The 23,017-nt window shown below is 40.2% G+C and overlaps 2 protein-coding genes across 2 annotated transcripts in view; one reads left to right on the forward strand and one right to left on the reverse strand.

Annotated features, from left to right (window-relative positions):
- The window catches only part of GSR (glutathione-disulfide reductase), a 45,378-nt gene extending 34,302 nt beyond the window's left edge, over window positions 1-11,076 (reverse strand). Inside the window, exon 1 of the mRNA XM_081046215.1 lies at window positions 10,425-11,076. Within this exon, the coding sequence (XP_080902341.1) occupies window positions 10,425-11,003 (579 nt within the window). The 5' untranslated portion in view covers window positions 11,004-11,076. The remainder of the gene's footprint in view (window positions 1-10,424) is intronic.
- The window catches only part of UBXN8 (UBX domain protein 8), a 29,739-nt gene continuing 16,821 nt past the window's right edge, over window positions 10,100-23,017 (forward strand). The window contains exons 1-3 of the mRNA XM_081046216.1: window positions 10,100-10,529; window positions 19,904-20,157; window positions 20,327-20,933. Of these exons, the coding sequence (XP_080902342.1) occupies window positions 20,846-20,933 (88 nt within the window). The 5' untranslated portion in view covers window positions 10,100-10,529; window positions 19,904-20,157; window positions 20,327-20,845. The remainder of the gene's footprint in view (window positions 10,530-19,903; window positions 20,158-20,326; window positions 20,934-23,017) is intronic.

The following is a 23,017-nucleotide window of genomic DNA, read 5'->3' on the forward strand; positions in this document are numbered from 1 at the left end:
GGCCAGTGGTAAAACAAGACCTTAGTCAATTTACAACTGCATCTGTTCAAAAATGTCGTCTGTGCTTTTAACGAATAGTAAACTTCCTTCTTCTGGTTTCCCCACTTCTGTCCCCCACCACAGAGTTGCCTGCTGTTTCCTCTGTCCGTTTTCCTCCGTCACAGCCTAAAATACAGTTCCAGACTGGTAGGTCCGAGAAAGGAGCACTTAGAAAATGGACCAGTCATGATTTACTAAGCAAAACACTATTGATTCATGAACTCCTTCTTTCAGCAACTACACATATTGAATACCTACTTAGCATAAGGCTGTTCGAGGGGCGTGGAACACATACTGCAGGTGACCAGTACAAGGACCCCTGTGTCTGTCAAGTGTCATCAGCTTTACACCCACAGTAACTAAATAAGCAGCTGTCTGGACATCTGTCCCTGTACGATTCTGATACCAATTCCAATGTTTTTTGATGGTTTTTTTAAAATCACTCACTACCAAGCACTTAATTCTGACACTATCTACCTAAGGACAGCATCAGACCCCACAGGTTTAGGGCTCAGGCTTCACGGCTGGCCCTCCGCCACACTTCAGGTGCCAATCCAAGTCCAGTTGTCACCTGTGCTTCTGACCAACCAGCTCTAGATGGGAGGTTCCCAAGACCCTCTTCTTGGGTTCAATTTATTTCCTAGAGCATCCCACAGAGCTCAGAGAACATTTTACTTACTAGATTACCAGTTTATTATAAAAGGATATAATTCAGGAAGAGCCAAATGGAAGAGATGCATACGGCAAGGTATGTGGAGCTTCCATGCTGAGAACACCACTCTGCCCGAATTTCCACATGCTCACCAATCCAGAAGCCTCTGAATTCCAACCTTTTTGGTTCTCAATGGAGGCTTCCTTACATAGGCATGATCGATTAAGTCACTGGCCACTGACAATAGATTCAAACTTCAGCCCTTCTCCACTACCCAGGGGTCAAGAGGGCGGGACTGAAATGCCAACCCTCAAATCAGAGGCTGGTTCCCCTGACAACCAGACCCCAAAGACACCTCATTAGCATAAACTCAGGTGTGGTTGAAAATGGTTTATTAAGAATGTCAAGACACCTTTTTCACTCTTATCACTTAGGAAATTCTAAGGCGTTTTGAAGCTCTGTGCCAGGAATAGGGACAAGGACCAAATATACTTCTTATTAAAAATCACAATATCACACCCTGGCACATATTACATGTTCAATATCCATGTCTTTACCTTCAGATTTCAGATTTCAGTAAAGGTTTGTCAGGAAGGCATCCAGCTTTAGAAAGGCGTAAAAAGTATAGTGTGTAAAGCAGAATCTAAAGTGAGAAAATGAACTGATACAAGAGGCATTAGCACAGGTTGGAACTAAAATTGTTTTGCTCAATACTTAGCTGAGCAGAACATTAGATTAACGTGGTGACCCTCCCAGTCCCAGAAAGCGTCAAATTTAAAGAATTATTACTCTGGGGCATTCAGGGGTACCCAGAAATAGCTCTGAGACAAAACTCTGCCGGAGGGTCAGTTCTCTCCACCACTTGCTACCCACTGCAGTGAGATCTGGCCTCATATCTCCTGCTCCCCTCACCCCTGAAAAGGATCTGGGAACCAATATTCTATTTACTCTCTAATGTTGCAACACTCCAGTGAATAAATGGCTATTAATTATGACTGAATGGAATCCACTTAAAAATGCCAAAGTTTATTAGGATTTCCATAAAATGTCTTCAATTCCACATGTCAAAATAAATAAATAAATAAATAAATAAATAAATAAATAAATAAATAAACAAACAAATGTAGCCACTTTACAAGGGAGCCAGAGCTGCTGTGCCAGAGAAACTGCCTTGCATGTCTTAGGCTTCACATCTCTGGAATGTTAAAACATTGCAAAATAACCTTTGGACTGGGACTAAAGCAACCTTGTGCCCCGAAGAACTGTATGCAAAGATAACAAGAAAGCAGATATTATGACCATTGGACTGAAAATTGAAAACAGTGCTTAGAATTAACATCACTGTGTTATGTTAGCTGCACCCACAGAAATGCCCTCCTTCTGTTGATGCAACTGTTCCCCTTCCCTTTCTCATACTCATTGCCCTTGTCTTCTAATTGGAACACTACCTAGGCTTCTGCCTGAATCAGTGTATCCCGAATTGCTATTTTTTGATCTCAGATAAATGCTTGTTGCCTCTCACTTTGAAAGGCCTTTTATTTTTAGGTTAACACACTCTAGCAACTTCTCTGTTGTTACTTGTTGAAAATACCTTTTACAAAGCAATAAGAACTCTGAGGGATTCAGAGGCCGCCTTTTTCTTTCTGGCCCTACAGATTTAGTAGATTCTGAGAGGCAGATGACAAAGCAATATTATACTAAGAATGTCCAAAAGATTAAATAGTCAACAAGGTGAATCATAAGACAAATTTCAACAATAAGATTTGCCTGCTTCAACTAACTCCATCTTTTCCGATCACTCCTTTATTTAGCACTTATGCATACACATGTGCCCCATGTCATGAAACTCTAAACCTACGAAACAAGTTAGAATAATTTTCCGGTTTGGAGGGATACTTGTCAATACTGAACAAACTAATGGCAGAGTCCCTTTAAACTCTGATCTCCTTTCAGTAAATGCACATTAAAAATGCAAGTTCAAACTTGGGACATGGTGCTAAGTAAAATAAGCCAAAGAACAAATATTGCATAATTCTACTTAGATGAGGTATCTAAAATTGTCAAATTCATAGTCAAAGAGTGGAATGGTGGCTGCCAGGGGCTGGGGGGAAGGGAAATGTGGAGTTACTAATCCACAGGTACAAAATTTCAGTTAAGCAGGACAACTTCTAGAGATCTGCTGTACAACAGCTTTCGATTTTGTTAATAGGGTAGATCTTATGTTAATTGTTCTTACCATAAAAAAGACAGCATGTTCAGCCTTATGGTGATATTGACATAATAATATCAAAGTACACACTACCCTCTCCAACTTAGGTTATGGTTCACACATTGCCCAGGAATTGTTTTCAGCCTTGATGAATACAAACAACTAACTATCAATTGAGCAGCCTGTTTCTCAGGCCTCTTAAAATCCCCACCTCTCCTGCTGGCCTCTCCAACAGGTGCTGTTCAACACAGTCCACAGTGATATTAATGATTAAGAAGGTTTTTGTTAGGTACAAACATCCAGTTATAAAATAAGTAAGTCCTCGGGATGTAATGTACAGCATAGAGACTCTATGCTAAATAATAATAAATAAATAATAATAAATAAATAAGAGACTCTAGTAAATAATACTGCATTGCATATTTGAAAGTTGCTAAGAGAGTAGTCTTAAAAGTTCTCATCACAAGAAAAAAAAAAATGAAACTATGTCCGGTGATGGACGTTCACTCAATGTGAAGCGATCACAACAGGCTGTGGGGCAAAGGGTGAGCACTTTGCCAGAAAACTTTTCCTCAAGCTGACTCTTCCCACCTCTGAGTTGGCAGACAACTGAGGCTCAGAGACAAAGTACCCAGAAGACTAATTTATCCTAGCTTTGGGAAATCTTTGCATTTCTCAGAGGTCTATATTTGATCGTGAAAGAAGTATTATATTTAGCTTTTTGGAGACTCCAAAGTAAATTCAAAGATTATCTCATGTATTTTTCTGCCCTCAAAAATGACTTAATCACAGTAGGCAACAAGTGACTGCTAATCTGTAATTGAATTATAAGGAAAAATAAATGATTTCTTTCAGTTTCCCATTTTTAATGTCTAACCTAATACCCTACTACAATTTTTTTTTCCTGATCCAGCAAAATACAGACTAATTTAAGAGTGGAATCATATTATTGGAGCTACACATGCTCTTGACCTAGTTTGTCCATTAGAAGTTTAGTAGCAGTTCTGGCCATTGCTTTTCTCATTTTGAACTGAAGGGGATCAGAAAATGCCACCCCTATGCTACTTTGGCATCGGATTATTTTGAGCTGAAGACAATTAAGAAACAGCAGACACAAGAGGAACTCTCTGCCCTCCCCCTCTCTGCCTAAAATCAAAGCATAAATTTTCTTTTGTGAAGGTGTCCCTCCCCCGGCCCTTTCCTGTACCAGGAGAAAAACCCTTATCAGTGGAGATGGAAAGATAGCACTGAGATGAATCTGCATAAAAAAACTTATTAAGTAACCCTTATCTTCTGTCAGTGTCCCCCACATATTTTACCTTCGCACAATTCCTTTCCTGTCTAGTCACTTCACAATTTATCACCCTTTGTTAAATTGGTATCAAGCTGCCGGGCTTAACTACTTCTTTGTTTTTTTTCACTTCTTTTCTGTAATATTCACATGTACATATGAAATAAACATTTTCCCTTGTTAATCTACTGTCCGTTTAATTCACAGGCTCCAGTCACTGAACGTAAGAGGGTACAGAAAAAGTCTATCGTTGCCGCAGAACACGATATGGGGCAAAGTCATCTCATTCCTGAGCTGCTTAACAGCTTAAAGTAATAAATCTTATCAAAGAAAAATGAATGTTCAGATACAGCAACACATGTCACTCATCTTGAAAATACAGGTCTCCTTGGAAGGAACGTACTCTATTGTATCACAGGAGGAAAACAAAAGTCCTCCTGGCAAAGGGAGACTCAGGAGGCCCCAGAAAACAAGGAAAGTGGTCACATCATTTAGACACCCTTGGAAAGCACTCTAGGCCGGTTACTTCAAAAGTATGAAATTAGGAAACTGGGAAATGAATGACTCTATGAGCAAATTCATTGTCATATGACCCCTACAATTATGAAGGGTTCACCAGATTCATTCTAACGCTTCCATGGACACATGGAACGCTTAACGCTTTCACACAGCTCCTGCTTCCCATGAAGCCCCAGCATTGTGACTCATATACCAGAATCAGATGAAGCTCTTTAAAAACACGTCATCTAAAAAAGACAAATAAATAAAAATAATAATAGATAATAAAATAAATAAAAATACATCAGCTGAGCTTCACTCCAAACGTACTAAATCAGGAGCTCTGGGGTGGAGACCCACGTGGCAGACCCTTAACTAAGTGTTTTTAGAGGAAATGATGTCTGGTTCCTAAGAAGCAGGAGTAAGAAGATTACTCCCCTGTAGTTGAGAACAAGGTTTCAAAATGTTCATCACCTTGTAATTAATCCACACAGTTACACCAAAGCCATTGTTCCTGATGGCAGGGCTGCTAATTCCACATGCTATATTACGCTTGGTTTGTTTCCAGCCATATTTTAGCTGACACTCAGTTTGCTTCTCGGTAAAGTGAGGGTCCTGGACTAAAACCCTATAAGGATTGTGTGAGTCCAATCCTTAATGAAATGAAAACGGGCCATGTAGTGTTTTATAAAGCTAAAAGTATTCAATTTAAAAGACTATCTTTTACTTGAAATTATAGGCTTCGTTATTTTAAAAAATGTTCTTGATAAAAATGATAGTGATACAGATCCCAAATAGCCACAGCAACTTTGAAAAAGAAGAACAAAGCTGGAGGTATCACTCTACCTGACATCACACTATATTACAAGGTTTTGATAGTAATCAAAGCAGCATGGCACTGGCATAAAAACAGACACATAGATCAATGGAACAGAACAGAAAGCCCAGACATAAATCCACGCCTATATGGTAATTTAATCTATGACAAAGGAAGCAAGAATATACACGGGGGTAAAGACAGACTATTCAATACATGGTACTGAGAAAATTGGACAGATACATGCAAAAAAAAATGAAACTGGACCACCATCTTACTCTACATACAAGAATAAACTAAAATTGGATTAAAGACTTAAATGGAAGATCTAAAACCATAAAACTCCTGGAAGAAAACACAGGCAGTAAACTTAGATATTATCCTTAGTAATATTTTTACTGATAAATCTCCTTGGGCAAGGGAAACAAAAGAAAAAAATAAACAAATAGGACTACATCAAACTAAAAAGTTTTTCACAGTAAAGGAACATTAGCAAAACAAAAAGACATCCTACTGAATGAGAAGGTATTTGCCAATGATACATTTGATAAGGGGCTAATATCCAAAATTTATAAAGAACTCATACAACTGAACACCAAAAAACCAAACAAATCAATTAACAAATGGGCAGAGGACCTAAATAGACATTTCTCAAAGAGGACATACAGTGGCCACTAGACATGAGAAGATGCTCAACATCACTAATAATTAGAGAAATGCAAATAAAAACCACAATGAAATATCACCTCACACCTGTCACAATGACTATCATAAATAAATCAACAAACTAGTGTTGGCGAGGATGTGGAGAAAAGGGAACCCTCATGCACTGTTGGTGGGATTGCAGATTGGTGCAGCTACTATGGAAAACAATATGGAGGCTCCTCAAAAAATTAAAAATAGAACTACCTTATGACCCAGCAATTACACTCCTGGGTATTTATTTTAAAAAAATCCAAAACACTAATTTGAAAAAGATAAAGATATATGCATCCTTATGTTCACTAAAGCACTACCTACAATAGCCAAGATATGGAAACAACCGAAATGCCCCTCAACAGATGATTGGATAAAGAGGTGGTACATGTATACAATGGAGTAATACTCTGTCATAAAAAAAAAATCTTACCATTTGCAACAATTTGAATGGACCTAGAGGGTATTGTGCTAAGTGAAATAAGGCAGACTGAGAAAGACAATTACCATATGATCTGTACATGTGGAACCTAAAGAACATAATAAATGAACAAACAAAACAGAAATAGACCCACAGGTACAGAGAATAAACTGATGGTTACTAGATGGGAGGTGGGCTCGGGGCTAGATCGAAAATGTGAAGGGATTAAGAAGTACAAATTGGTAGTCACAAAAGAGCCACAGGGATGTCAAGTACAGTATGGGGAATATAGCTAACAATATTGTAAAAACTATGCATAATATTAGACGGGTACTAAACTTACCGGGGGGATTGCTTCATAAATTTTATAAATGTCTAACCACTATGCTGCACACCTGAAACTAATGTAAAATAATATTGAATGTCAATTATAATTTAAAAAAATAGTCATGGGGATATATAGTACAGCATAGGGAATACAGTCAATTATATTCTAATAATTATGTACAATGTCAGATGGGTAATAGACTTATTGGAGTTATTATTTTGTGAGGTATATGTCTAACCACTGTTATTTTGTACACCTGAAACTAAAAAAAGTAAGTTTCTTTATTAGGGTGACAGTATAAATACATTTAAGATGCTGTAATGGAAAAACGAGATTGCATTTCCATGGAGGCTAGTGGCAATCTTTCCAATTTAGTCCAGAGCTCTCTGGACTCAAATTGTTCTGTATATGACATAAAAACCAAAATATTTTTAAAAATAATAAGCAAAAAAATTGATAGTAATACATAATAATTTTTTAACGGCAATTACTCAAAAAATTTAAGTCAATGGGGGTGGCCGGTTAGCTCAGTTGGTTAGAGCCTGGTGTTAGTAATACCAAGTTTGCCGGTTCAATCCCCACATGGGCCACTGTGAGCTGCACCCTCCTTAAAAAATTTAAGTCAGCAAGTTTATGTTAGTGCTTCCATAAAAATAATAAATAAATAAATAAATAAAAAACAACTATAGGCAGACTGGATCAGCAGAGCTCCAAAATCACTTCCAGCTCTATCACTCCATGAATCTAAATTTTCATGGAGGAAGGCTTAAAATAACAAAAAGCCCTAAAAACAAAAAGTTATATATATTTTTTATTTATTACAAAACCACTGCATGGAAAACCTATAAACTACAATGTTTACTAACAAGGTATTTCATTTAGGAAAACACTGGTTGGAGAGTAAATATTAAAGAAACATATTTGACTTCCCCAAGGGACATCTCTCAATAGTACTGTTACCACAAAACCACTTTATTGTGTCACTCCCCTGCTCAAAACCCTTCCACAGTTCCCTGTCTTTCCAGAAACTACTTTTTTTTTATCATAATCTACCCAGCAGCTACCCACTTTCTATTAGAGACACCATCTGCTCCAGTCAAATTTGATTACACAACATACACTGCCTCTATGCCTTCGCCCTGACCCTAACCTCTCAAAAAATGATATTCATCCATTTAAGTTCAGAAAGATACTAGCTCCTTCAGGAAACTATCCCAGGCTGAAGTGATAATTATAACTTTTCTCTCAACCACTGTAATTTGTTATTGCTGCAGCAATTAATACAGACCATCTCACTTTGGAGATAATTGTCTACAGTTTGCTCCCCTATTATTTTCATAAATTCATTGAGGGAAGGGACCTTTGTCTTACAAATGCTTGTATCTACCTTCTTCTCTCAGCCAGCCCCAATCCAAATACTTAACAGAATACAAGAAAAAAGACATGAACAAATTAAATGGTGTGCTTCAGAAAGCCACCCGCTTGGAAATCACTGCACATCAGAAACGTATTCTTTGCACAGTGACAGATGGTTACCTGACTTAGTGTGGTGATCACATTGTAAGATATATTAATGTCGAATCACTATGCTGTACACCTGAAACTAATATAATATTGTACGCCAACTATATTTTAATAGAAAAAAAATTTAACTTTATTATTAACTGTGGATAGCCCAGATAACTCGAATCTGAACAAATCTAAATTGTCTTACCAACTGATTATATCTTCTCTCATATACAGTGTATATCAACACTCTTCCTGTACAAACGCCAACTTGAGAAGTTATAAAAGAGCTCTTTCCCAAATGGAATGTCATGGAAATGTTAAATAGGGGATTTCTCCAAGATATCAATGCTTACAGGAAAATAAAAGTTCCTGCAACAGATTGAGATAAGCAAGGCAGGCGTTCTGGCTGGCTGTCCTGAGCTATTTTTGCTCATTCTCAGTAGTTATCTCTTAGTATATTCACATTCCTAACAAGAACTTAAAAACGGGGTCAGCCCCTTCTTGATTTATACCAGTAGAACCAGACAATGACGACGAAAGCCATAAGCTTATTATAACATAAATGGAGAAGGTGGAAAACAGAGAAAAGTAATGTGGTACAAAGATGAGCAGTTATCAAGCGCTCACACCAGTTGTCCAGGGGGCCTCTTAGTGGCACCCCTCAATCTGCTTTCTGCAGAGACAGACTTCTCCTAATTGAGTCTTCCTGGACTAAGGTGTCAAGGTGCAAGTTGATAATTAACAGGATTTTTTTTTTTCCTTTTCTCAATCCCACTTGCATGTTGATCTTGAAAAATGAGCCCTGGACAATGGAGTCAGCCTTCACAGAGCCATCAATTTCCAGTTTCCTTCATTTCACATATGGTAATTGAGGAAGGCATTTTGTGAAGGTGATAAGAGGCGCACAAACCCATGAACCCATCCCTGCCCTTAAGGAGTTCCCAATTTAGTACAACTTAAATCAGTCTCCAAAGGAATTTAGAGAACCCATCCCAATCCCAGGTTACTCTTGGATACAGTGTTTTAGTATTAACAGCTAGTACCTCACCCAGGTCTTGTGATAGGAGAGGCCACACCAATAACTTGGGAACAAATTTTTTTTTTTGTAAATGATGAATAGTTTCTCAATTGCGGGATTTACAACACTCCTTTTAAAGAGTGTCTTTTTAAAGGTAGTTTTAAAATACCCCCCAAACAAGAAAGAAAAAAACAAAACAAAAACAAAAGGTGAGAATTCATTTAACAGTATATCCTACATCAAAGTAACCTGTAATCAGCGCTTTTCAATTTTGGCTGCAATTCCGAATCACTTACGGAGCTTCTAAAAATCCCAACCGCCAGGCTGTACTGTACCTCAGACCAATGAAATCAGAAGCCACGGGAACAGAACACAGGCAGCAGAATTTTTTCAACTCTTCGGGTGATTGGATGTGTAGCCAAGGGTGAGAACCACCGCTGTAAATTATTCTGCCCTTGAAATTGAAGGGAGACGACTAGGATCCGCATGGCTCAAGGACACACATTCCCTGTTCTCCTGCCCCCCTACACACAGGCCAGCTGCAATTTTTCCAGATGCATTTTTGTGTCATGGCTCTGGTGATAAGCTCAGGCGTGGAACACAACAGTCTTTTAACACTCTGGGGAGTGAGGATGCCGGAAAGTTATGTTAATTTTAACCACCTACGCTATCGCTAATTTTGCACCTGGGCTGGAACGGACGCAGACTGAGCTTTGGGGACCGCAGGGAAGCCCCTTTATATTTCATCTACACCTGCTGGGATCCTGACATCAGAAGCGGGAGAGAAAGCGGATAGCGCAGCACTGGGGGGCCCACGCTCCGCACCGGAGGGACGGGTAATACTAGGAAAGAGTACAGGCTTCCAGGAGCGGCAAGGAGAAAGCGGGGCTGCGGGTCGCAGCGCTGCCGAGACCCCGGCGCTACCCGGGAGCGAGCCGGTACTTACGCAAGTGCCGCCCAGCTTGTGGCTCTCCACCACCGCGACCCTGGCGCCCAACTCCGCAGCCCGGCGCGCGCTGGCTAGCCCGCCGGAGCCGCCCCCGATCACCAGGTAGTCGTAAGACGCCACGGCGCCGGCGGCGGGCGGCAGGCCCTGCGGCTGCAGCTCCTGCCTGAACGCCATGGTGCGGACGCGGGCGCGCGGAGGCCGGGGCAACGGGAAGCCGAGGGAGGCGCGCGCCGCCCGCCGCCAGCCGGGCCACGCGCTCGCGCTCGGGGCGCGGGTCAGCAGGGCCATGCACGCGGAAGTGCGCGGAGCGGGGCGGCCCCGGGGCGGGCCCCTGGGAAGGAAGGGGCGCCAGCCCCGGGCAAGCGCTGCCTCACGGTGACTAAGCACCCGACCTGGGCGCGCGGCGAAGGGGTGCAGGGCAGGCTGTGGGGCTCTGGGCCGCGGCTCCGCGGGACCCGCCCAGCCCGTTCGCCCGCGCGCGAGCAGCCGGCCCAGTCCACAGGGAGAAGCTCGAGGAGGGTGGTCTCCACGCCTCCTATTCACCCCCGCGCCAGGGTCGCCGCACCCGAATGGCATCAACCAGATGTGGGTTTCTGAAGGCCCGTGGGGCAAGGATGAAGGCTCTCTTTTATTTCACCCAGCCTTTCCTGCTCGGGCACCTTGAGATTTGCCAGCGGCGCCAACTTCTAGAGGAAGGGAACGTTTCTTTCCATTATTTTGGAGGTTGTTGCTTCTCTGTCTCCTCTAGCACAACACAGGCAGTGAGAGAGAGTCAAGAAAATTAGGAAACAGGGGGCTAAGGCTCTCCCAGCCTCAAAGGACTGAGTGCCCTGAATCTGGCCACCCTGTGGCTTTTATTGATGTACACAAGGAAGTAGCATTGTTTTCTCCATGGTCTGTAAGTCTCATACTTCATACCAGAAAGCTGATTCAAACCAATCACCCTTGCCTGCAAATAGCCGGAATCGGAAGTCCCATGATGTCTTAACAATTATGGTATGTGCCTCCCCAGGAACAAGTCCTTTATGCTAAAACTTATTGTTAAGAATGGAAGGAGAACTGATGTTATCACATCATTGGCTCACTTCCCAAGCAGGTTGTGGGAAGGAATGTAGCCACACAAGCAGACGCTCTTCTTAGCTGGTGGAAGGTGGGGGCTGTGCCCACTTCTATCAACCCCGTGAGTTCTGGTGGTCCCTACGCGGCTGTGCCTGGCTTGGGTTGTTCCTCCCGTGAGGAATCTTACCTTTCATTGGCTGACCAACCATCTTTTGGGGGCCAAACAGAGAGACATGAGGTGTAAGCACAAAGGGGAAGCAAAGTCCCTGAAAAGAACAGTCTCACAGACTCTTCTTTCTTTAGGGATAGGCACGAGGGACAGACGGGTAGGCTGCTGTGTGACACTTCTCAAAGTTTGATCCGCATAACACCCAGAGTGCTGATTCCTGGGCCCTAACCCAGATAGATTAAGAAGGAACCTCTAGGGGGCTGGACCCCAGCAATCTACACTTTAACAGACTCCTCAGTCTTCAGGTGAATCCTAGGCACATTTAGTTTGGAAAATGTTGGAATAACGAGTTTCGTGATTGTCAGGACCCAGGGCAAGCTGCCCCCAAATAATCCACAATGACATATTGATTATTTCAAATTAAAATCACCTGAGAAGCCAGAGGTTCTCTGACTCTCATATGTCCCCCTAAAAGCAGAAATAGGTGCCCTCAATGGCTCCCGAAGGGTTGAGAGACAAACTTATCACAAGTTATAAAATTCAAAGTATAAACAAACCCTGTAATGCCTTTACTACTTAAGCCCAAACTTTGTTTAGATTCGTCACAAATACCTAAACCTTGCTTAGATTACTTTCTAACAAGCACTAACTTTCTTTGTACTGTCTATTTCTCACAAATTTATTTTTGTCTAAAAAGTATAAAAAAGGTGCCTAGTTCAATCATTTCTTTGAGCCTCATTTTATAATCTGTGCATCATATTGTCATTCTCCTGTGTGCACATATTAAACTGTTTTTTCCTCCTGTTAATCTAGTCTTGTCTCAGTTTTATTATTTTATAATTAGTACAGCCAGAATAACGAAAGGAGGGTAGAGTGGGGGAATTCTCCCACTCCCCAACATGATCCAGAAATGAAGCATAAAGATAGCACAGAGATGAAGACAAAAAAGATCTCCCTCCCTAGCTGTGGAGACAGGGGCTGTCATTTTACAATATCTGGAACTACCAATTGGACAGCGAAGTAGTAAGTGGGCTTTGACTTGGTGAGTGATAGGCCACCGTCATGCCCATCTCCCACAAGCCGAGAGCTCTATAAGCAGTGGAGGTCTGGTCATAGACACTGGGGCCAGCACACTGAAGGGGACTGGGAATCAACCACACTCCAATTAGAATGGTATCCATTTCTTTTTTTAGGCTTTTGGGTTTGTTTTTTTTTCCTGATCAAAAAGTAATACAGGGGAATTTGGGAAAGTTCTTCCTTCAGTAGAATACAATGTAACAAATGAAGAAGGGACAACAGAATTAGGAAAATCACCATTTTGCAACTATCATAGTGATATGTGTCATTAACTATAGTGAATGTTAAAACCAACCACTGGGTGAAAGTTTGATGGGGAAAAGGTTATTTTCACAGTCTCAGAATATGTCCCCACAGATTGCTTATTAATCACAAAGAAAAAAATGGTAACTTGATAGTGGGCCAACATACCACCTTATCCAAGTGATCAAAGTTAAACAATGCCAGTAATAAGACAGTTGTCATTGTGTGCCTGACGATGTGATGCAATAAGAAGTACACAGCTTCACTTATGTAGTATTCCTGCTAAAAATCCCTAACTTGAATCTAATCATGTGGTAACACTCAGAACACCAAAATTGAGGGAAATTTTACAAACAGCCTGTACTCTTTAAAAACTATCATATGTCTTAAAAACAAAGCAAGGCTGAGTACCTATCTTCAACCTGAGATAAAGATTGAAGAAACATGAGAACTGAAGTAAGGCTTTATCCTGTATGGGATTCTGGATTGGGGAACATTCACTATAAAGCACAATTGGTGAAATTTGAATATGGCCTATGTAATACTACTACTACTACATCAATGTGAAATTTCCTGAGTTTGACCACTGTATTGTGGTTATGAGAGAATATCTTTGTTCTTAAGAGATATATACCGAAGTATTTGGGAGCAAAGAGTCTGAGTCAGAGAAACTTAGATTCATGTCACACCACAGGCATTGTCATAGTTACTTAACCTGAGTGTAAGTTTCTTCATCTGTGAAATGGGGAGGCTGGCAAAAAGGAAATACGTATGTCAAACAAAGCGAAATGAACGGGCAGAAGCTGGAAACAGTAAGTAGAGCAGTGCAAATTGGCTCGACCACAGGCAGCTTGAAGGGGGTAACAGGAGATGGATGGAGTCCTGGAAAGCCTTAGTTGTAACCTAAGGTATTTACGCATTACTCCACAGGCAAAAGAGTTGCTGGATACAGATGCACATATACATATATACACTTGTAAGTCAAAAACAAACAAAAAAACCAGTCACTGGAGATTTTTTCAGAGGTGTGTTTCCCTGGAAATATATGAAATGAACTGGAGAGGGTGAAACTGGCAGTATAGGAAGCAAAATTAATAGGTAGCAGTATTGAGAACAGACAGGAAGGAACAGACATAAAGAAGTGAAATTGACAAGGTGGGGGAGGGCACAAGAGTCAAAGATGACAAGTCTTGAACTAGGAGAAAAATTATTCCATAAAGCAAATATAAAGAAGAGGAAAAGAGGTAAAGGTCTATGTCTCTGGCAGTTTCAAAGGAGAAAGGAATTTTAAATCACCTAGTTACATTATCCCATGCAATATGTTGAAACCAAAGGTTCATAAGGTATTATTTGGGACTAAATTATTTTATTTTCATTTAAGTGTTTTTCCTTTTTGCTTCTGACTTAGACAAGGAGGGGAACGGTAGCTATGCATGTCCCAAGCACTTAAAGACTTCTGACTATATCTAAACTTTCTTTTCTTTAACCAAAGAAATGTCAGCTAAAGTAACATTTGAATGCAGTTAATAAGAGGTAGTTTCAGGATATTAAATGCTGAGAATGAAAATCAACTGAGTTATTGTTCAAGTGTGGCAGTCTTAGGACATCATTATAAACTAGCATGATTTGTGAGAAACAGCAAAGCCCCAATTATTTCACCTTTTAATAACTTCATCATTAAGAATATTCTTTTGAACACTAGACAAATTTAGGGGATTTCCACAGACACTGTGAAAAGTTTGTCAAAATAAAAAAACAAATAATATAGATTGAACTATGCACGCATTGTGCTTATGAGCTTTATTAGGCACATTGCTCAGAGCTTTATATGTTATTCCCTCCTCAACCCAAAAAATAAATATTATCTCCATTTTATTGACAAGAAGACTGAGGTTCAGAGGGTACCATAACTTGTACCAAATTACATAGCTGGTGAAGGGCAGAGCAGGGGTTCAAATCCCGGAGGCCTAACTCTAAGCCTATTCTCTTAACCATTACTGGAGAGAAACCATCACAGATGGTGTCCTATGGTGAAAATACAAGATCTAAGATTTTTTTTTAATGATATTTTTTTGTAGCAGAATGTTGAATATCACTTTTTAAAAAGAAATGTAGACTGTCTTCCCTCTGCATTTTTAAATATAATTTGTAGGAAATTTATTCATGACTCATAAGTGACTTATTTATGTGACAACTTTTTGTTATTTGAGGTTACACATCAAGAGCTACTATGTTAGAAGGTGATAATGGTACAGTAGACTCCCTTTATACGTGTGAGATTCATTCCAAGACCCTCAGTGGATTCCTGAAATAATGGATAATACTGAACCTTATATAGACTATATTCTTTCCTATACATACATACCTATGATAAAGTTTAATTTATAAATTAGGCACAAGAGATTAACAAACATAATGAAATAGAATAATTATACTGTAATAAAAGTTATATGAATGTGGTCTCTCTCAAAATATCTTATTGTACTGTACTCACCCTTCTTGTGATGTGAGATGATAAAATGCCTACATGATGAGATGAAGTGAAGTAATGATGCAGGCATTGTGACATGGCATTAGGTTACTATTATATAAGGGTTACTTGAACACGAGCAGTGCAATACCTCTACAGTCAGCCTGATAACTGAGATGACTACTCTGGACAAAGGGATGATTCACATGCTGGACAGGATGTAACAGGAAGGCTCAGAACAGCATGCAATTTAAAATTTATGAATTGCTTATTTCTAGACTTTTCCATGTAGTATTTTTGGACTGTGGTTGACAGCAGGTTGACCGCAGGTAACTGAAACCATGGAGAATGAAATTGCAGATAAGGGGGACTACTATAATTCAATAAACAATCCGAGAAGTTCAAGAAACAGTGGTGTACAAAGAACCTGGCATGTACAAGTGGCTCAATGAAATGTATTTCTCATGAAGCATACACCATTTCCCCAAAAATAAGACCTAGCCGGACAATCAGCTCTAATGTGTCTTTTGGAGCAAAAATTAATATAAGACCAAGTATTATATATTACATTATATTTTATATTATATAATTATATTATATTACATTATATTATAGACCCGGTCTTATAGTAAAATAATACTGGGTCTTATATTAATTTTTGCTTCAAAAGACGCATTGGAGCTGATGGTCTGGCTAGGTCTTATTTTTGGGGAAACACAGTAGGAAGGTGATTGCAGTAATTTATGAGAATAAAAATAATATGAGGAAAGAAATAAATATTACCCAATTATACAATTTCAGTGTTTAACATTGAGGCAAAGGATAAACACTGAAGAGACAGAGAACAATGACTATAACTGAATGTGAGATTAACAAAAAGCAAATTTTATGATAAGGAGAAGGAATCAGGAAAATAGCAAGTCCGCTTTGTTGGAAAACTGGACACTACCTCAGAAGACACATCTAGCGGGATATCATACATGTGTTGAATAGCTGTTACCCTTCTGTTCTCAAATTAATTGTTTTACAAGTATTTTGAAATTAGAATATGAAGGAGACTTCATAAAGAGCTTTAGAAATAACTAATATTCCTATTCTGAATCTAAATATCTGGTATTATTTCTGTAACTGTTTAAAGAACAAAGTACCCTCCAAGCTGACACATAAAATTAACGTCATACACTAGAGTACAAACTCGATGGTGTGCAGGAATCACATCCGTCGCATTTGTGGCTATGTCCCCAGCATCTGTAACAATACCTGGAGCACAATCGTCGTTTCATATTTGTTGTTGATTGAATAAATCAAGCCTACAAGATTTGAATCACAGTTCCTCATGTAACAGTACCATTCCTTGCCTAAATTCACCCTCTCGTCTCCTCAATGGTATCTAAACATGGCTTAACAACTTACCTGTGGAGCATTGAATAATAAATCCTAAGTCAGAATCTTTGGGAAAGAAGTCTATATATACATGGAAAGTTCAATACGGGATGTCCTAAAAATGTGTTTACCACTTATACTCTGCTTCTTCTAAAGAAAATTTAAGATATTGGATACAATAATCAAATAACAACATAAGAATAATATTATGGCATACCAAATGGAAAAATGGAAATGAGTGCTGTGAAGTCAGAGTAAGGAGAAATCACTGTGGTTGCTGAACACTGAAGCCATGGTGGAGGTTTTAACCAGTTTACAGTTTTGACTAGTTATTATATTTTTGGTCATATATTTTAATTTATATGCATAATGGATCACTGGATAAAGACAGGAGGCCAAATGACATTGATGCTTAAATACAAGTTAATAAGAGACATAAAAATATTAATCTACAAATTCACCACAAGACATTTTCTAGCAGATCACTAAGTTACATTCATCTGATCAAAATTCTTATGGAGTACATCACGTATCTCTAAAACAAAGTATGGAGTGAGAATTAAATTATTTTTGCAATTGGAGTTTTCAGTTGTTGGGAATAAAATTGAAGGGAAGAAGTACTTTCAAAAGTAGCTATCTTTCCCATTATTTAGAAAAAATACTATAAAAATAATTCATAAGCTTAAATATAAAAGCTAAAACATAAAACTTTTAGAAGAAAACACAGGAGAACTTTTTAAGTTCAGAATAGGCGAAGCATTCTTAGAAAGCAATAACCATAAAAGAATATTTGATAAATTGGTCTTCAAAATTTAAAAAAAAAACTTCTCATTAAAAAAATAATCAAGAAAATCAGTAAGCTACAAAGTGGCAGAAATATTCACAAAATTTATATCTGACTGGTATCGAGGTTATATAAAAAACTCCTACAATTGATTAATACAAAAAAGAAACAACCCTGTTAAAAAGATTTGAATAGACATTTCAAAATGGAAGATAAGTAAATGGCCAAGAAGCACACAAAAAAAGTCATCAATATCATTAGTCACCAGGGAAACAAAGCTCCTATGAAAAATAACTAACTGCACATTCACCAGAATGGCTAAAATAAAATAGTGACAAATATCAAATGTAGACAAGAATGTGGAGACCGCATCACTCAGACATTGTTGATGAGAAGAGAAGATGACATATTCACTTTGAAAAATATGTCTTTTTCTTACAAAACTAAACATGTGTTTACCATGTGACCCAATAATTGCACTCAGTCATTTATCCCACAGAAATAAAACATAAGTTCACCTAGGAACTTGCAAATAAATGGTCATAGCAAGTAAGAGGTAGCAGAGTTTGCCACTCCAAAGTGTAGACTTTTTTGGAGATATTACTTTAAGCTAGTTATTTTTAGGAAAACAGAAGACTCAGGAGGAACCTTTGACCTTACCCCTACTGCTGTGAACAAAAAAGGGGCTCAGTAATAAATCTGACACGTTCAGTGACAGAAAAGTAACCTCAAGGGGTGATCTGATCATAAATTCCTAACTGGACAGGTCATGGTGGGTGGTCCTGCCCCAGGCCTATAACGTTCTTAGTAAGAGGTTTATCTTTATCTTAAGTGTGAATCTAGGTTAACACATCTTTGAAATGCCAGAGTAATCCTTTTCCATACCTCTTAGAGGCGTAACTACCCTCAAGGGAGCACAGAATCTTGTCAACTACCTGAAATCCAGTCACAGTGATTTCCCTGTCTAAATTTCTCTCTCCCTTTCAATCTTCCTTGTTGCCTCATTAATTCCGAATGTATGAAAAAGAACTGTCATTCTCCAGAGCAAATTTGAGATCTTGCTTCCTGGCATGTCGTCAGTTTGGCTCAATTAAACTCATAAAAATTCTCTACAGGTTTGCAGGTTCTTATGTGGACATTTTTATACCATGTACTATGTTCAGTCTCCATGAGATCTCCACACCAAAAACGCCACCTTCAAGTACTCCAACCTAGACTCCAAAATCCCTATGAAAAAGCACCCTGGATCTCTCCTTTGAGATACTACTAAAATTATGTCAAAATAGCGTTCTCCCTTAATATAGTGAGACACTTGGTTTTATTTGAACAGGTTATTCTGGTGGTCTTTGGTGAGGACGGGGAGGGAATTAGCCAGAGACAACTGCAGTGAAGAGACTTCACAATCAACAAAGTTTGGGAAATGGTAAGGCCCCAAGCAACTTTGGCGCACTTGGGAGCCTACACTCTATTGTCCTGACAGACATCGACAGATTAAATGAAGAATATAGGAAGCCACGGGGCATGGCTGGTTAGCTCAGTTGGTTAGAGTGTGTGGTGCCAATAACACCAAGGTTGCCGGTTTGATCCCGCATGGGCCATTGTGAGCTGCCGAAGAAAAATACCTAAAGGAGTAAATCATATCAAAATGCAAATGGGACGCGCTGTAGAACTTTCTTTGCGGTCTTCATGCAGACAACACATAGCCTCGGAATTATTGAGTCAATACAGTGAATTATTTAACTGGTATGGCATATTGCAATTTATATTATTTTACCCTGGTTGATTTAGAGATTGTGCCCTCAAGATTGTGCATCTTCACTTCCAGGATGTTCTTAAGACTACATACAAAGCAAAGCCCTCTGTGGTCTTACCTCCGTGCACCTGCATTCAAACTTGAAACTGCAATATTTTAACTGCAGGTAGTTCCTCTGCTTTCGGTTTCCTACACTTGATCGCCCTGTTGTCCTTTTGCCCTTCCCCGGTCCTAACCTTTACAACACAATTTAGGTGATTTAAGAAAGCCTTTCTCCAAGCCCTCGGAGTAGGATTCCGGCAGCACCTTCGGATATCTCTTGTCACAGCACTCAGGCATTGTATTTATTTATTTATTTATTTATTAGTTTCAGGTGTACAAGACAAGGTAATACTTAGACGTTCATCATTTATATCCCTCACACTGTGAACCCCCCTCCCCCCATCCACTATCCCTCTGACCTCACACCGAGCCATCACATTATATATATAAAATTATAGTTGGCATTCATTAATGGCATTGTATTTTATGTTTACAGGGTCATCTATCCCACTGAATGAGCTTCTTGAGGCCAGATTCAGTACCTTACCTGTATTTGACTATCCACGAGTTCTACAGTACCAGGCAAGTTGTGGGGTTCAATAAAATGTTAGCTGAACGAGATTTAAGGGTGAGGTGTGAGTGAGGATCGATGGACGGGTCAGAAAACGACATTTCAAGGCACGAAACCCTGTAAACTACGAGGACCTCCGTCACTTCTCGGAGTTGCAGCTTGGCAGAAGCGCCACACAGGTGAGTCCTGGGCAGCAATGAGGTCACAGAACCGTGAGGCCGAGTTAAGTCCTGAACAGCAACACCTGTGGGCAAAACGGACAGGGAGGGAGGGAAAGCACGGGGTAGCGGGTCTCCAGGATCTGGAATTAGAGGTGCCGGACCCCACTTTTGAATCATCTTCCCGCAGGCCCCAGAGGCCCCAGAAGGGGCCAGGAACCGTTAAGAGACAACAACGTGCTTCGGAAGACGGTGGTGCTTAGTAGTTCTGGCTCGACAGCCCACCATCACCCACTGCGGACACAAGGTCACGGAGCCAGGCTGCCTCCTCACAGCGTCCACTGCTACACATTGTCTCTTCAAGTTCATTTTCCTCTTGAGAGCTCGTTCTCAGTTTCCACAGAGGCCGACGGCCGAAGGGCAGGCGCCGCGGGCCTCGCCGCCAGAGCTCGGGCATTGCTCTCGTAGGACTTGGCGAGGCGGGCGGCCTGCGGGGCTGTCTCCTCGGACATCGTGTGACGTGGGGAGGGGACTTGTCTTTCTTCGGATATAAGGCTACAGATTATGAGTTCAACCACAGGGGCTCACCTCAGTCTGATCAACCACTCGGCTCTAGGCTCTAGCTCTCCCCAAACCCCTCCCTTAGGGGACGGTTCCACACCACCTTCCCAGGGGAGGCGCCACCGGAAGGGGAGGGCCTTCCGCCGCCATGGCATCCCGTGGGGTCGTGGGCATTTTTCTCCTCTCAGCCGTCCCCCTCTTGTGTCTGGAGCTCCGACGTGGGATCCCAGATCTAGGTAAGCGTTGCCTTTTTCCTCTTGGCTTTCACGCGCAGGTAACTTTCCCATGGATGTTGCGCAGAATTACAGTCCGGAGCCACGTCGCCTCTGGCCGGCTTTGACTACGACTCCCAGGCTGCATCGCGCCTGCCTCTCTTCCGGCGCCGGGTCCCTCCACTCTCCGTGGGGAGTCCAACTCCACTTGGTGCAAAAAGTGTCCCTGCAGATCTGGGGAAGTTTTGCGTGTAAGGGGGACAACGCAGAAAGCACAGGAACAAATACAGACACTATTTTCAAGGCGTGTTGAATACTCAAAAAGAAATAAACAGGGTGATGTGATGTATACCTTTTGAGGAATCTAAACAGATATACATGATAAGGAGCCACCCCTTTGAAAAGCCGGGGCAAAAACATTCCAGACAAAAGGAATTGTGACGTGTTGGAGGAAAATGATGAAGACTGTGGCTGGATCAAGGATATTAAGGAGGATTCATTGAAGCGCCTTTTATAAGCCTAACACTAAATGCTGTTTATTCATGATCTCATCCAATCTGCATTACAACCATAGGCATTGGGTACTATTATCTCCATGTACAGTTGAGAAAACTGAGATGTAGGAGGTTAACTGATTTACTTAAGGTTTAAAATAAAAAATCACTGGATTCAGTGTGGAGAATGTTTAGGAAGGAAGCTATAGTGGAAGCAGTGGGACAACTTAGGTTTTTGAAGTGGTCAAACGACAGCCTGGAGTAGGATGATAATAGAGATGAAATCTGCACAGATTTGGAATATTTACAAAGTAGAATCACCAGGATTTGTTGATGGATTGTTTGGGACCAGGGAAAGGGGGGATTCCAGGAAGACTCCCTACATAGGGGTAGAACAACCCCAAGTACCTGGTAATACCAACAGTAAAGGGAAAACAAAGGAAAATGGTGGACCTGTGGAGAATCAGTTCACTTTTGGACATATAAATGATCAGTTTACACGTCTGTCTCCCTCATTAAACTCAGTTTTAAAGTTAGAGACCATGATGACGCTTAGCTTTAATATTTCCTTTCATCGCTTCTCGGCCTTTTGGCTAAGATCAAGTGTAATATTTCCTTTCTTTGAATTTCTACCTGCCCTTGCCATCTCTAAATCAGGTACCCAGGAATGTTGCTTGAAATAATAAAATAAAATGCTTTTTAAGAAACCTACCAACTCCCTCCCGATGCCTCTGATTCAACTCAAGATATATTGGAATCTAACAAGATCTTTACCCAAATGACATACAGAAATGTTAAATTCACACTTAACCTATTAACACAATTCACCTGCTCCCTCGTCTTTACAGCGTCCACCTCTACTCTGCTCATTTGGAATCTTCTACTTTGCATTAATATTTGAGTCACTCACTAGTCAATGAGAAGGTGGTTACTGAGGGTTGCAGATGGAGATCTGTTCACATGATCAGCTTAGACCACAGGGAAATACACTTCTTGAGGGCAGAGACCATATCTAACTGTTTTTGTATTCCTAACTCTTACCAAAATATCTAAATTAATAAAAGTAGGCCAAAAATTCTAGAAAGTGCAGTTGGGCTCCTGGTAGCATCTCCATCTAGTTCCTGAAATTTTGACTTAATTAACTATTTTCTCCTAGAATCCTCTCTCAGTTTTGAAATGATGGTCATTTACGTTGGTTTCTTGATAATGTTTCTGCAATTATCCAGTAACAGTATTTAAGTCTATTTTACCAATCATACATCCCAGGGCAACAGCTGCAGGGCTCATTATGTACTTATAGATATTAATACTCTTAACTGGAGCTGCTAATTAAATTCTCGGGGAAAAGTGGAATTCCCAGACCTGTTCATTCACCTGGGCTATATTTTTAGACATACATTGAAAAAAATGATCCTTGTCTTTTTCTACTGTATAAAAGCATTCATTGCCAATACACATTTTTACTTGTACTTAAGCTTAACGTTTTACTGCTGTTTCCTCACATTTGTTATCCTTTGAGTGCCCTGCACATGGGCTCTTGAGAGTAAGTACAAAAAAAAAAAAAAAAATCAACTTAGTTAAAAAATTTTTTACTTGGAAACTGTACACACCAAT

Source organism: Rhinolophus hipposideros (assembly GCF_964194185.1).
Source record: "Rhinolophus hipposideros genome assembly, chromosome: 4".
Classification (NCBI taxonomy): Eukaryota; Metazoa; Chordata; class Mammalia; order Chiroptera; family Rhinolophidae; genus Rhinolophus; species Rhinolophus hipposideros.